The sequence below is a fragment of the Microcaecilia unicolor genome, chromosome 13, assembly GCF_901765095.1.
Source record: "Microcaecilia unicolor chromosome 13, aMicUni1.1, whole genome shotgun sequence".
NCBI lineage: Eukaryota > Metazoa > Chordata > Amphibia > Gymnophiona > Siphonopidae > Microcaecilia > Microcaecilia unicolor.
In genome coordinates this window covers 82,446,069-82,462,033 of record NC_044043.1, presented here as the reverse complement: position 1 = coordinate 82,462,033, position 15,965 = coordinate 82,446,069, and the positions used below count along the sequence as shown (strand labels likewise).

The window sequence follows — 15,965 nt, the reverse complement described above, 5'->3', positions numbered from 1 at the left end:
TTAGATTGTTTACCCCCACACAATAAGTGTTTTCGGACATTTAATTGTTGATTTACCAATCCCAGGGTAAGCAGTGACTTCCCCCATAACAGACTATGGACTTTTACTCCAGGAACTTGTCCAAACCTTTTTTTTAAACCCAGATACACTAACCGCTGTTACCACATCCTCCAGCAATGAATTCCAGAGCTTAAATATTCTTTGAGTGAAAAAATATTTCCTCCTATTTGTATTAAAAGTATTTCTATTTAATTTCATTGAGTGTCCCCTAGTCTTTGTACTTTTTGAAAGAGTGACAAATTGATTCACTTTTACCTGTTCTACACCACTCAGAATTGTATAGACCTCCCTTGGATTTACGTACTAAGCAACTTATGTGGTGTACCCAGTTGATTTACTGTCATTTATACACGTGAATGCCTGTTTTCTGTCCATTTATTTGGGTAAGTGGGATGTAATTGTATATGCCCTGTTTTATAGAATCAACCTTCACATATTTAAATACCATGGTCAGCATTCAAAAAAAAAAACTGGCCACAATGCTTATTGACCCAACAATGTGTGTATGTAACAATACTGTATCACGCATGAAACAGCGACTCGGTTACATGAAGCTTTGTTATTCCTGCTAAAGGAGATGAAATGAGTTCACAGCAGAGGTGAATTAATCAGGTGTGACGGTATAATTTTTGCATTTTCTCTTCCCCATTACTTAGAGCTGTGAAAATCTGCATTAATGCAAGATCTTGGTCTGTACCAATTTGTCTGCTCCCGCTGCTTATCCTCATCATAAATCATAATCCTTCGCCTGGGGCACGACAGTCTGTCGGTGGCGGAATGACTCTGAATGCACAAGCAGGGCCATTAGAGGCCTGCAAAGGAGGATGTGAGACAGCCATGAATTTTTAGTACTGCTTATTTCACTAAGCAGTGGCCAAGGACAAACCCAGCCCTGCTGAGTTCAGGCAGTGTTAGTAGGGACCTCTGTTGTCATTTAACATCAACTGTGCTTCTTGTTTTGTAGAAGGGTGTTTTTATTAAAGGAATTCTTTTTAAAGGGAGAAACCACTTCTCCTTCCTCAGGAGCAAATGGTATCTCCTCTTAAGGTAAATACCACATGATGTTAGATGTCATAGATGCTTCCTGAATTTCATTGTTGGGCAGTTATTTACCAGGCTCTTCAGTGGTTTCATCACATGCCATTCTCAACTACTACTACTACTATTTAGCATTTCTATAGCGCTACAAGGCGTACGCAGCGCTGCACAAACATAGAAGAAAGACAGTCCCTGCTCAAAGAGCTTACAATCTAATAGACAAAAAATAAAGTAAGCAAATCAAATCAATTAATGTGTACAGGAAGGAGGAGAGGAGGGTAGGTGGAGGCGAGTGGTTACGAGTCAAAAGCAATGTTTAAAGAGGTGGGCTTTCAGTCTAGATTTAAAGGTGGCCAAGGATGGGGCAAGGCGTAGGGGCTCAGGAAGTTTATTCCAGGCGTAGGGTGCAGCGAGACAGAAGGCGCGAAGTCTGGAGTTGGCAGCAGTGGAGATGGGAACAGATAAGAAGGATTTATCCATGGAGCGGAGTGCACGGGAAGGGGTGTAGGGAAGGACGAGTGTGGAGAGATACTGGGGAGCAGCAGAGTGAGTACATTTATAGGTTAGTAGAAGAAGTTTGAACAGGATGCGAAAACGGATAGGGAATCAACTAGGGGCCCTTTTACAAAGGCGTGCTGAGAAATGGCCTGTGGTAGTGTAGACGCGTGTTTTGGGTGCGCACAAAATTATTTTTCAGCGCACTTATAAAAAAAAATGCCTTTTTAAAAATTTTTGCCGAAAATGCACGTGCGGCAAAATGAAAATTGCCGTCCATCCATTTTGGGTCTGAGACCTTACTGCCAGCCATTGACCTAGTGGTAATGGTCTACGCGCGTAAAATGCTGAACACCGCCCGCATGCCAGAAAATTAAAAATATTTTCCCTCGCGTGTAGCGGATGTGCGTCAAAAATGAAATTACCGCAAGGACCACGAGGTAGCCGGGCGGTAACTCAAAATTGACACACTTTGGGCACGCGTAAGCGCCTACACGGCTTAGTAAGAGGGCCCCCTAAATTCTTGAGTGTCATTAAGCTTTGAAAGTATGCAGTATACTGGCAAATAAAGACCTTAAGGCATGCTAATCTGCCTGTATTTCCAATACCAGAATAAGATATTTCGGCATCCGGAGCACACAGCAGGAAACATGCCCTCTGGCCACCATTCCAGTCTTCCCCCTACAAAGCATTGCCAGAAGCGCTGTTTAAAATACAGCACCTGGGAAAAGATCCCAGTCACCCCATGCTATATTTCCTATACACTATCATACCACAGACCTTATTTGATCTGCAGTTTTGTCCTCTTCTTCCTGCTTCAAAGATTCTCTGTACATTTCCCAGGCTTTTCTAACTTATGACAGTACACTTAATTGGCTGAGATCTATTAAAGGACCAACCAGAAATGTAGAGCCAGGCTTCTGAGACCACACAAGTTTCTCACTCAAAAGGAGGAACCTGTGCGATCTTGAAAGCTTATATACTGGATGAAAATATTTTGGAATAGTGTAAACCGCTGAGATTTTCTTTCAGAAAATGTGCAGTATTTCAAATAAATTGAACCTGAACTTCCTTCAGCTTAAATCTAGACTTGCTGCTTTAGGGGCACTATCAGGTGTAAGGGGACCAGTTACACCTTTATAGACCCACTTCAATTGGCGTCTTCTCTTGCAAATAAGGACTCTTAGTGATGGTTACTTTCTGTGTATACTCAGCCTGTCATTTTGGGTGTTTATGCTTGGGATACAGTGGTCATTTGCTATTTAAAGAATAGATACAGTTTTTCTTGTGTATTGAATTCTTGTATTGGTTCCCCCCCCCCCCCCCCCCGTATAATTGTGAACTAGAAGAAGATTTGAAAATGTATTATTTCGCTACATGTTTCTGTGTCAATACCGTCTTGTCTAGTTTTTCTGTATGGGAAATGTATTCTGCATATATCATAAATAGAAAAAAAAAACCTTGTGTACTATGTCATTACTTTTGCTGGGCCTTCAATAGGTATCAAAGTCTACTAGGGCATCAGTTTTCCACAATCAATGCGCCTAGTAGACTAACTGAATCATGACACTAATTATTCTCACAAAAAGCAAAACAGTAGGGGTAGGCCGCAAACCTCTAGTAGTCAAGCATAAGACTTTGTTGTCGAAGCACCTCATATAAAAAGACCTGATACAGTATTGTGTTTCGGCGGAAAACTGCCTGCCTCAGGGGACATATACATTGTCAACTGTAATGGCTATGGGGGAAGCTGAGCTCCGCAGAGTGTCTTTGGACAGCACCAGTGCAACCAAACCCTGGTGAGGATTTTCATTGATGTTTTACAGCAGTGTTTAATCAGCACCTTTGCTTCAGCATTAATTTTTACTGCAGTTGACAGTGTATATGACCCACGAGGCAGGTGGTTTCCCACCGAAACATGGTCCTGTGACATGCTTTGACATTAAAGTCTTGTAAATTTATATTTGCTTTTTGTTCTCTGTGTAGGGAGTTTTCCCTGTTTTTTCTTGGTTTTCTGTGGACATTGACTATTTATTCTCACATCTGATAGGGAGTGGGAAGTGGACCAATGACTCCAGGGAAACAGGACTATGGTTGTAAAGGAAAAAGCTTTATTCGCAGACTCGACACAGTACTGTGTTTTGGCCACAGGCCTGCCTCAGGAGTCTTAATCGATCCTTGGAGCACAAAAAGTGAATGTAATATCTAGTAGTCTTGATAAAGTCCGTATATAATTTTGGTTGTGTAGCGTCTCTCTCAGGTCTGTCGAGTCTGTGAATAAAGTTTTTTCCTTTACAACCATAGTCCTGTTTCCCTGGAGTCATTTGGTCTACTTCCCACTCCCTATCAGATATTTTCATTTTATGTGGGAGTTTGTGGTCATCCACCCCGGTGGATTGCTTACTCCTTAACCTATTTATTCTCACTCCACATACACACTCCAACCCTCCACCACTCTTTCCATAAAGCAGCACTTCCTTATATAGCAGACCCCCCCCAGAGAGGAGAATTACTGTGGTTTGGCGAGAGGGAGAAGGAACTTCTTCAAGACCCTGGTGTAGAAATGGTTCCTTCCAGCCTCAGGGGTTGATTCAATAAACGGCACCTAAAGTTAGGTGGCGGGATAAAAGACGCAGTTCTGCATGGAACTGCCGTTATAGAATACTAGGTTGAGTCCACATTTTCACATTACTGGCATTTAAGTGCATAAATGCACGTATTCTATAAAACTGCCCCTAACCCACCCATGCCTCCCTCCTATGGCTACATCCCCTGTGGAGTTGTATGCTATAAAAATGATAGACTAGGGCATAGATTAGTTATGCGTATAGGAGGAGATTCTATATATGGTGCCTAAAACATCTGCGCAGAAATCAGTGCCGACTAAGCGTATTCTATAATCTGTGCCTAGATTTAGGCGCCGATTATAGAATACGCTTAGTTTAGATTTCAGCACCTAAATCTACACGCAACCATTTACACCAACGATAACTTGGTGTAAATTTCTGCGTGTAGATTCAGGTGCACTGGGCCATATTCTATAATTAGGCGCGTAAATTTTGGAACACCCACGAAACACCCATTTCCCCGACCATAACTGTGCCCTTTTTTGCCTGCACGTATTAGAAGTTCAGTGCACTTTGTTACAGAATACGCTTAGCGAGTTGTGTGCCTAAATTCTAACCAGTTCCAATTACTGCTCATTATTGCTTGTTAAGAGCTGTTATCAGTGCTCATTAGCTTGTTAAATTATGTGCATTGTTATAGAATTCACGCCGATTTAGGAGCATAAACTTTGCAGATAAGGCCCTTACTGCCAAATTCTATATATTGTGCCTAGAAATCCATGACGAAATCCAGGTGTATTCTATAACAAGCGCAAATTAATTGGCTTAAGATAATCAGCATTGATAACAGCACTTAATAAGCAATAATGAGCACTAATTGGCAATAATTAGAATTTATGTGCACAACTCGCTAAGCGTATTCTGTAATGAACTGCGTCTAAATTCTAATGCATGCAGTTTAAAAGGAGTGTGGCTATCAGCAGGGACCTGGGCGTTCTGTGGGCATTCCCAAATTTATGTGCGTAATTATAGAATATGGTCCAGTGTGCATAAAGCTATGTGCAGGGATTTACGCCACATTTTCATTGCTGTAAATGAAGGTGCGTAGGTTTAGGCGCTGGGATATCAACTAAGCGCATTCTATATACCGTGCCAAAATCTAGGCATCGCTTATAGAATACGCTTAGGCAGAAATGTTTACCGCGCAGATTTTTAAGGCACCTTATATCAGGGGCGTAGCCAGACCTTAGCGGGAGGGGGGTCCAGAGCCCGAGGTGGGGGGGCACAGTTTACCCCGCCTTCCCCAGCCGCCGACCCCCCCCCCACCACTTTCGATCGCCGCTGCCGCCGACCTTCCCCCGCCGCTGCCTGGTACCTTTGCCGGCGGGGGTCCCCCAGCCAGCAAAGGTACCAGGCAGCGGCGATCGAAAGTGGGGGCCCATGCCCCCGTGGCCCCACCTAGCTACGCCCCTGCCTTATATAGAGTCTGGCCCTTAGAGCCCAACTTTAGTTGTGGATGTTTTTCCCAGCAGCAAATTGGAGAATGTCACAGTATTAAGATAAGTAATGTCTTCAGCTGCTTTTGAATTGACTGTTGCTATACAGTTCATGTGATATATATGGACATTGATTTTTGTTGTCTTTTTGAACTGAGATATATTGACATGGATTTGGGGAACTAGGAAGAGTTTCCTTCTCAGCAGAAGGATATATATTCAGTTTTGGATTGTCCTATTGGCTTTTTAGTTTTTGTACTCGATATAGAAATAAAAAAATGTTTTGAAGGAAATATATGGGAGTCTAATGATGTATAGAGCATTAAAGTGAGCCTTTAGAAAATATGCACAATTTTTGGAACTGTGATACAGGTACTCTGTAAAAAAATCATTTGCCACTTGCCAAACTCTACCTACCATAACGGCCTGGTCCAGTTTCTCACAGCCCTGAATGTATGCCGTCTCGATATCGATGCAATGGGCTCGACTTTCTCTGAAAAATACAAGCAGAGAACTATGGTGAACACCATCTAATCAACAGGCCAATGTGTTAACAATTCAACACTTCTGGGTTGTGGATGAGAGCATCAGGATAACAATCATGCACTCTGACCAATTATGGACCAAGAGAGGGTAATTTTCAAAGTTATTAACCCATTTGAAATAGCAGGTCAATTGCCCTCCACTAAATGAGGATGGAAACATGTACATTTTCCACAGTGTGTGTAAATTCAGCCTTGGGAGATTCTTCAAAATGGAACAGAAATTATGTACACAGTCGTAATCAATCTGCAAAAGTGGCGGTGCTCCCTCGCAGAGTGTCTATCATGGTGCTGTTTGATTTGACTTAATTACTTAATATAGCACTTAATATTATTATTACACATTGCTTCTATTCTGCTACAACCGATTAAGTTCAGTGCGGATTACATTTATAAGAAATTGGACACAAAATGTACAAGAATTACAGAGCAAAACCAGAAAAAAACAGCTATCTATGAGGTACGTCTTAAAAAGGAAAGTTTTGAGATAGTTATGAAAAGTCATATCTATATATATATAAAACTCACCCTCAACGTTCTATTGTCTGATGACATCACTGAAGCCAAGGTTCGTAAGTTCGAAGCTCTGAAACCAAGAAAATCACAGTCTCGGGGCCCCGCCCTCGCGTCAAACGTTATGACGTTGAGGGCGGAGCAATTCACTCACATCAACAGCAGCCAGGGCGGCGCAATGGGCCACCCACTGACGACAAAGGTGCATTGGGTGGGGGGGCCACAGTCACACATCGACGGTGGCGCAATGCCATCACTAACCAAGGTGCGTTCGGTGGGGGGGGGGGGGGGGGCACAGGAAAGCCTTGCTAGTGCCCGTTTCATTGGCTCCAGAAACGGGCCTTTTTTTTACTAGTAATCTATAATAGTTCAAATATATGCTGGCAGTGAATTCCATATTGTCAATGCCAGATAATGTATAGGCGAAGTACACATCTGACATGATTTGACCCTCTTCACTGTCGGAAAGAGTAGCAACATCTTCTTTCTGGTTTTACTTAGAGAGCTTTTGTGAAGAAGAATGGCCCGAACAGATACATAAAAAGGGGCCAAACCCATCAAGATCTTAAAAATGATGGTACATAGCTTGAATTGGGACCCAGCCTTGACTGGAAGTCAATGCAACTCAACAAGCAATGGGGTAATTGAATCAAACAGAGGCTGAGAAAATCAGCAAGGCTGCCATATTTTGAATCAGTTGAACTTTCTTTAGCAGCATACTTGAGCATCCAACCTAGATGATATTACAGTAGTCTATTCTAGACAGAGCTAAAGCTTGGACCAGGAATCTGAAATTTGCACCATCAAAAAATTTACGAATAGTTCTCATTTTTTTAATAAGCAAAAAGACTTACTAACATGATGAGAAAAGGATTGCAAACCATCTACTTCAACCCCTAAAATTTTGGAACAAAATACAAATGAAAATGAATCTAAGGCTATTTTAAAGTCCTGAGGAAATTCCAAAATGAGAGGACCTATCCAGAGACATTTGTTTTTTTTATCATGATTAATTTTAAGATAATTACACAGTATCCATTTCTCAATCATCTGTACACACTTTGTGATAGATTTCAGAGTATCAGGTCAGTCTTGTGATATCGGAAATAAAAGGGTGATATCATCCACATATATAAAAGCAGGAATTTCAAGTTGTTCTAGAAGTCTTCCTAAAGGTTGAAGTACGACATTAAATAGCAGATCCTTGGGGTACTCTGCTCCAAGGGTTCCAGTTTGACGACAATCATCAATCCTTCTGAACTTTGTAATTATGTAAGGTTAAAATTCTTAAACCAAAATAGAGCAGTCCCAGTAATCCCCAATTCACTCAAATCTATTAAGTAAAAGATGTGATCTACTAGATCGAAGGCACATGATAAATCAAATTGGACAACCACAGCACTACGACCCTGAGCCAATAGGGCTTTACCACGTGTCGTCAGAACCCCAAATCACGAAACTCTGTACTACTGTATAAGATTTATGAAATCCAGACTGAGATGAATGTAAATAATATAATCAAAAAGGTATTTGTCGAGGAGTTTGACAACATATCCTTTCATTATTTTTGCAAGTAATGGAACTGAATCAACTGGACGGTAGTTCGTAACATCCAACAGGAATAGGTGTCAAGATTATCTCACTATAACAAGAAGGAAATACTCCTGCTGCTAAACAATCATTTAGCCAAAAGTAAGTCTATGAAACATATTAATACTTATAGCTTTCATTAAATACTATGGACACGAGTCCAAACTACAGCCTGATTTGGTACATCTGGTTAACAGTGATTTTGCATCAAACTCTGTCACTAGCATGAAACGGTCCCAGATGTGATCTCCGGGAATTTCAACGATGTTACAAGACATAACCTGTTCGGTATCTTTTCCCATAGAAAATTGATTTCTAATTCTGGCTACCTTATTTTTAAAGTGTAAAGCTAAGGTTTCCGCCGATGCTGTGTTGACGTTAAGAGGTAACATAATATCATTTGTATCAAACTGTTTACTAAATTGAACAGCTTATGAGTATCAGTAAAAAGGGGAATTCATCGATTCAGAATAGCATTTTTTCCTTGTATTAGCAATAGTATGCTTATATAAGGGATGGACGCTCTTCATGCCTGTCTAGTTTCTGGATTAAGGGATTTCCTCCATGCCCGCTCTTTCTTTCTGCATTCTTTTTTAATGGCTAGTAATTCTAGATCAAACCACAACACGGGCATTCGGCACTCACTCAGTCACGCCCCTTCCATAACCAACACCACACCAGAAGCCATTTTCTTTAACGAATGTGGATTTATTTAGGCCGCAGCCAGGTCCGCAACAATTTATTTACCATAAACCTTCACATAAACATCTTCTCCCTCCGAGTACACAGCCCTTCTTTCTTATATTACCACAGGCTGTGCCGTCCAAGCACCCTGTTCCTCCTTAGTGCTGTCTGCTATAGCACACGATGTCAATTCAAATGCATCCCGTACAAGGATGCATTTACCACTTTAACCAAAGCTATTGGCCCCCTGGCCGTCCAAGCCAGGAGACTAGCCGTGTCCATCTTGTTCTGTAAGCCTGCCCGCATGCAGGCATACCATTTCGCTCAGTATTGTAACTTTCAGCAGCTCATTAACATATATATATATAGTAACTCACTTTGCCATATTATACGCTGAGGTGCTGTGTACTCGTCGCTAATGTTACCTAACTTCCATAGCTTACGCCTTGCTGCGACAACTACCCCTTCCCTGCAACTCCATGGGCGGGAGGGCGGGTCAGCACTGATCCCTTCGCCTGCTGAGTATCAAATGGCGCTGTCTTTCCCTTTCCAACCCTTCTTCACTACTCCTCCCTACCCGCCCCCTTTCCCATTAACCCTTTGTTCTCCTATCCTTTTCTTCTGCTCCTACTCCTCCCTCCCCCCTCCCCCCAGATTCTTCATGGGCCTTCAGCCCGGTTGTAATCGGCCCCCCTTTAAGGGGTGGGCCTTTCCATTTTCTCCATTTTTCTAGTCAATTAGCCCTGGATATTTAGTGCCAGTGCATGGACATGGGCTGACACTGAATATCCAGGTACTTGCATACAGGGGATTGCCATTACCTTTATAATGAATACAAAATGCATTTCACCTTGTTCCTCCATATCATTTCAAGCATATAGCATAGTATCATCATCTCTCATATACTAATTCTTTGTCCTCCTTTCTTTTACGCTCTACATCCTGCTCCATCGTCTCATACCTCTCTTAGGGCCTCTTTTACAAAGAAGCTCTTCCGATTCTCGGTTCGGCAAATGAGAGGAAGCCTATTCAATTCCTACGGGCTCCTGCTCATTTGCCGCTCGGGAATCACCAGCGCGACTTTGTAAAAGAAGCCCTTACTGCTGCCTCATATACATTTTCTTTTAATAAGGTCATGATGCCCCATCACAGCTAAAGCCCAGTGGCGTAGCTATGTGGGGCCTGAGGGGGCCTGGGCCCCCGTAGATTAGGCCCTGGCCCCCTGCCGACGATCCCCTTGAACCCCCCTCCCACCACCAACCCTCCCCCGCTGTCGCCGCCCACCCCGCCGCCGCATCAGATACCTTGTTTGCTGGCGGGGGTCCCTGAACCCCGCCAGCTGAAGAGAGTCCTTCAGCGCCTGAGTAGCGCCTTCATTCAACGAAGTTCCTGGTGTGATCAGCTGTTTCTGACGCCTTACGTCCTGCACAAGGCTACATGCATGGTGCAGGAAGTAAGGCGTCAGAAACAGCTGATCGCACCAGGAACTTCGTTGAACGAAGGCGCGCTACTCCAGCACTGAAGAAGGACTCTCTTCAGCTGGCGGGGTTCGGGGGACCCCCGCCAGCAAAGAAGGTATCTGATGCGGCAGTGGTGCGGGCAGCGACGGCGGCGAGGGAGGGTTGGTGGCGGGAGGCGGTTCAAGGGGGTCGTCAGCAGGGGGGTCTAATGTGGCGGCTGGGGGGGCGGTTAAACAGTGCCCCCACCTCGGGCTCTGGCCCCCCCCTCCCATCGAGGTCTGGCTATGCCCCTGCTAAAGCCATTCACTTCTCTGTATTTTAAACATCTGGCTCCTCGCTGCCCTGTGAGCAATTTGAACTTTGTAAATAAGAGTATGAATACACTGTGGGATATGGTATGGGGACCTTCATAAATGATAGAACAGCAAGGAAGACATGAGAAGAACTGAAAATGCAAGAAGAAATACAGAACATAAGAATGTGTGAACAAAAACACTCCAGTTGCTACAGTGGGTCCTCTAACCTGTGACTGAGTGGCTTCCATCTACTTACACCTGCATGTCTCGGAAACAGTTAATACACAGCATGGATTTCTTTTCTGTTGAAAACATGATGTACGGTTCCTCGTGAAGTACTGCAAAACAAATATTGGGCATCACGCAGTCAGACTGAAAAAAGAACAGAAATCTATTGCAGGTGCTGGAGACCAACAGGACGTTGCTCAGTGAAATCTCTGTAAATTTGTCAATTTTTAAGTCACTAGTATTTTCCATGAATTATGCGTATGTGATAAAGAGAATCACATACGCATAATTCATGGAAAATACTAGTCCCAAAAGCCTGTCCATGAAACAGGAATGAAGTAAGAAGAGATTCCAGAGAGACAAAGGACATTCACTGCTGCTCTAATGATAATCAAGGTCCATGATGACGTGGAGGGGCACAATCGAAAGGGACGCCCAAGTTTTGCTGATGAGGTCCTTGCAGGGGCGGGGAAACCCGTATTTTTGAAACAAGATGGATATCCATATTTCATTTCGATAATACGGTCGGGGACGCCCAAATCTTGAAATTTAGGTCGTCCTTAGAGATGGTCGTCCCTAGACTTGGTTGTTTCTGATTTTTCAGCGATTAATGAAAACCAAGGACGCCCATCTCAGAAATGACCAAATGCAAGCCCTTTGGTCGTGGGAGGAGCCAGCATTCGTAGTGCACTGGTCCCTCTCACATGCCAGGACACCAACCGGGCACCCTAGAGGGCACTGCAGTGGACTTCACAAATTGCTCCCAGGTACATAGCTCCCTTACCTTGTGTGCTGAGCCCCCCAAATCCCTCCCCCAAACCCACTACCCACAACTGTACACCACTACCATAGCCCTTACGGGTGAAGGGGGCACCTAGATGTGGGTACAGTGGGTTTCTGGTGTAACAGGTAGGGGGAGGATGGGCTTGGGTCCGCCTGCTGAAGTGCACTGCACCCACTAAAACTGCTCCGGGGACCTACATACTGCTGTCATGGACCTGAGTATGACATTTGAGGCCGGCATAGAGGCTAGCACAAAATATTTTTAAAGATTTTTTTTTGAGGGTGGGAGGGGGTTAGTAACCACTGGGGGAGTAAGGGGAGGTCATCCCCAATTCTCTCCGTTGGTCATCTGGTCAGTTTGGGCACTTTTTTCGTGCCTTGGTCGTAAGAAAAACAGGACCAGGTAAAGTCGTCCTAGTGCTCGAGAGGGATGCCCTTTTCTTCCATTATGGGTCGAGGACGTCCATTAGTTAGCCACACCCAAGTCCTGCCTTTGCTACACCTCCGACGTGCCCCTGTGAACTTTGGTCATCCCTGCGACGGAAAGCAGTTGGAGACGCCCAAAATCAGCTTTCGATTATACTGATTTGGGCGACCCTGTGAGAAGGACGCCCATCTTCCGATTTGTCGAAAGATGGGCGTCCTTCTCTTTCGAAAATGAGCCTGATGGTCTAAAGAAATACTCTAACAGCAATGCATTCCTTAAAGGGCTCCCAAAGAGGTATCCAAATGCTTTCCATAAAGATCTGCTTACAGATAGACCTTGAAAGGGTGTGTTTAGCGCAAATTCTATATAGGCAATTATGAGTGTAATTGTCACTATAAAATGTTAGAATAAGTCTGCAGATTATGCGTCTAACTTTAGGCGTGAACACCTATGCCAGCTCAGTGGATGGTGTAAAGCCTTGTGCTTAACTGCTGTCAATTAGGTGCACAAATGATAGTGTTAACATAAATGCTAGGCATGCTCAGACCTGCCCTGACCTACCCATACTCCTCCCAGGTCCACACACCCTCTGCAGTTGTGCACTACAGATTTTGCATGCTCAATTCTTAGAATACCGACTAAGGACAGTTATGTGCATAACTGCTAATTAATACCAATTAACATTGACTATATCCAGCTATTGGTTGTTAACACCAATTAGTGGCTAATTTAACAATTAAAGTTACATGAATAACTGGTGCTATTCTGCACGCTAATCGTAAAATTGTGCATGCAAGTTTATTGAATTAGGGGGATAATGTATCCTCAGTCTTGAAGGCAACCATCTCAAGAGTGAGAACTGCCACGGGTCCTAATGGGTTATGCAGTTCTCCTCTACAATCCAGTCTGATACAAGAGAAAAGGCAGCCAGTGATGGAGAAAATGCTGATGAAGACTATATAGCAAACCCACACTGACAGTCTACACTGAACATTTTCCATTAGTTTAGTTCAATTTATTGACATTTGATACAGTATATTGCCCTTCATGACCATGATTCTCATTTTACAAAAGCACAAGAAGGGGATGAAGAAATCTTACGGCATTTCTTGTGAATCTCCTTCGTGCGTTTACTTAAGGAGACAATTTCATGGCACGAGAACATCTTAGCTTTGTGGGTTTCATCGCGACATTTGGTGCAGAGTGGCTGGTTGCAGGTATTGCAGTAATACATCAGCTCCCCTTCCTGTTGCACAAAAGGAGGAAACCAAATTAGTTCTTGGGCATCATCCATATTCATGCAGACAAAATTATTGCAAATATTCAGGTACCAAGTTCAAAAACAGAAGCCCAACTGCTGCCTATCTGAGCAGTTTGGTACAGGGGCGTAGCCAGACTTCGGCGTGAGGGGGGTCCAGAGCCCGAGGTGAGGGGGCACATTTTAGGCCCCCCCCGCCGCCATTGCCGACCCCCTCCCCCCCCCCCCCCGCCACCGCCAGCACCACCACCACCACCACCATCAACTTTGACCCTCCCCGCTGACGACTCTCTCGACACCCCCACCCGCCATCGCCTACCTTTGCTGGGGGGGGGGGGACCCCAACCCTCGCCAGCTGAAGTCTTCTTCTTTCGTTTGGTTTCTGAGTCTGATGTCCTGCATGTACAACGTGCAGGATGTCAGACTCACAGAAACAGAACGAAAATGAGCCTGCAAATGACAACTGGAGGGATTAAAGTATGACCCCTCCCGCCCCCCCCCCCCCCCAAAAGATGTGAATGAAACAGTACATACCAGGTTCCATGGCAGCATCAGATATTATGGTCAATCCTATCAGAGCAGCAAGCACTTGTGGTGGAAAGGGTGAGACCCCCCCCCCCAAAAGAAAACCCACTGTACCCACATATAGGTAAAACCTGCAACCATAAGGTAGTGGTGTACAGTTGAGTACAGTAGATTTTTGGAGGGTTTTGGAGGGCTCAATATACAATGTAAGGGGGTAATGGTGCCATTACAGTGCCCACTAGAGTGCCCCACTGCTCAGCTAGGATGTCTGTGTGGCCAGTCTCCTAAGAATGCTGGCTCGTCCCACATCCCAATGGCTTAATTTTTATGTATTTTTCACTTGGATGGGTTTTTTTCAAAAATGGTCCAAGAAGATAAATGCACCGAGTACAACATCGTCTCACAAATGGCCATTTTCAAAACAAAAAGACAAGACGTTTTTCTGTTTTGAATATGGCCATGTTCGCTATTGGATTTTTGGATGTTTTCCAGAAAATGTCCAAAGCTGGATTTAGACATTATATGGAAGATGACCTTTCATGTTATTCACGGGAATATTCATTTTGTTTGGTTTTGAATTTTTTTCATTTGAGGGTGTCACAATTCCAGTACAGTGAGCCCTTGAGCTGCAGCTGAGTTGACGCCACCCGGTCAACCCAGAGGTTAGCCAGGCCACGACTGGTGGCAGGCGAGGCACCAGGCCTAGGCACAGGACCGATAGGACTAGGAACTAGGCTCAGCAGGAACTGGGAACAAAGCACAGCTGGAATTGAAGGCTTGGCAGGAGCTGGAGACAAGGCTAGGCAAGCAGGTAGGAATAAGGTGAGCAAGGTTGCCTGGAAATAAGGCAGGAACTGAAGAGCAGGTCTGAAAACAAGACAAGGCAGGGCAAGTCAGAAGGCAAGGCAAGGCTAGCCAATCTGGAAACAGACAAGGCAAGGCAAACTGAAGTAGAGACGGGCCAGTCAGGAGTTGGAAGCACGGCAGGGCTAGAGTTCGGGCAAGGCAGGCTAGGCAGGAGACAAGGCAGGCAAGGTTTGACTGAAGAAAGGCAAGGCTGCAACATACAGGACCAAGCAACCCGTTGCAAAGGCATCAGTAGAGCATCAAGGGCCTCCTTTTATTGCACCAGGCTGGAATTAATGTCCCTTCCTAGGTGTCCCAGCATCGCGCTGCTGGCCCTTTAAAAGTACTTTCTTCGGCATGTGCATGCGCCTAGCAACAGGAACATTGACCGGCCCAGGACAGGAGCAGCACAAGCCTCTCAGCTAGGCTCCCAGTGCACCAGGCAGCACAGCGGAGGTCCTGCTGCACCAATGAGGCAGTCCAAGACCCCCAGGGGAGCCATGGACCGACGCCAACATCCCCTCCAGAGGCCAGAAGGTGAGTCAGAATGCATGACACGGCCATGGCTGTGGCAAAGGATAAATATCGTGAAGACTGCATGCATGTGCACATTATTGAGAGAGAGTGTGTACTCCAGAAACAATGCATGTATGTGTGTACTCTTGAAAAATAGTATACACGCTTTGTAAATAACACACATCTTTGTAGAGTGCATGCTATTTATAACACAGGATAAAACCTGAAACTGTGATTTTCTTCTGTTAGTATGGGCAAAAAATTACCTTTTCCCAAATGTTGATAGTTCTCATGTTATTTCAAACAAATAGCATCCTCCCTAGCCAGCATATGTATTGTTTTTATATTAGATTACAACCTTTGAAGACAGCCAAAAAGCAATGTTAAGAAAGAAGGTAACTAGAATTCAGATTTCTTTTACCTGTTTTTTGCACTGAAAGTCGCAGTTTGCACATTGTACAACTTCCTCACAGTCAGCTGAGCTGTCCAACAAGAACTTAAGTAGACGGTCCATAGGTGGGAGACCATTGTTTCCTTTCACTACTGACTGGTGCCTACGGAGAAGGCAAATGACAAAGCAAATCAGTAAAAGATGAAGACCAAACTGGCCCACCCAGTCTTCCCACTTCAAGGTCTTCCAC

The 15,965-nt window shown here is 44.3% G+C and overlaps 1 protein-coding gene across 4 annotated transcripts in view; it reads right to left on the bottom strand.

Annotated features, from left to right (window-relative positions):
• The window catches only part of RNF207 (ring finger protein 207), a 99,928-nt gene that overhangs the window by 58,777 nt on the left and 25,186 nt on the right, over positions 1-15,965 (bottom strand). For all 4 annotated transcript variants that reach the window (XR_003944117.1, XM_030222624.1, XM_030222625.1 and 1 more), the window contains 4 exons: positions 15,746-15,878; positions 13,281-13,425; positions 10,998-11,079; positions 6,074-6,149 (listed from right to left, as the gene is read on the bottom strand). Coding sequence is in view for 3 of the 4 variants with exons in the window: in XM_030222624.1 (XP_030078484.1) it covers positions 6,074-6,149; positions 10,998-11,079; positions 13,281-13,425; positions 15,746-15,878 (436 nt within the window). In the remaining variant the exon portion in view is untranslated. The remainder of the gene's footprint in view (positions 1-6,073; positions 6,150-10,997; positions 11,080-13,280; positions 13,426-15,745; positions 15,879-15,965) is intronic.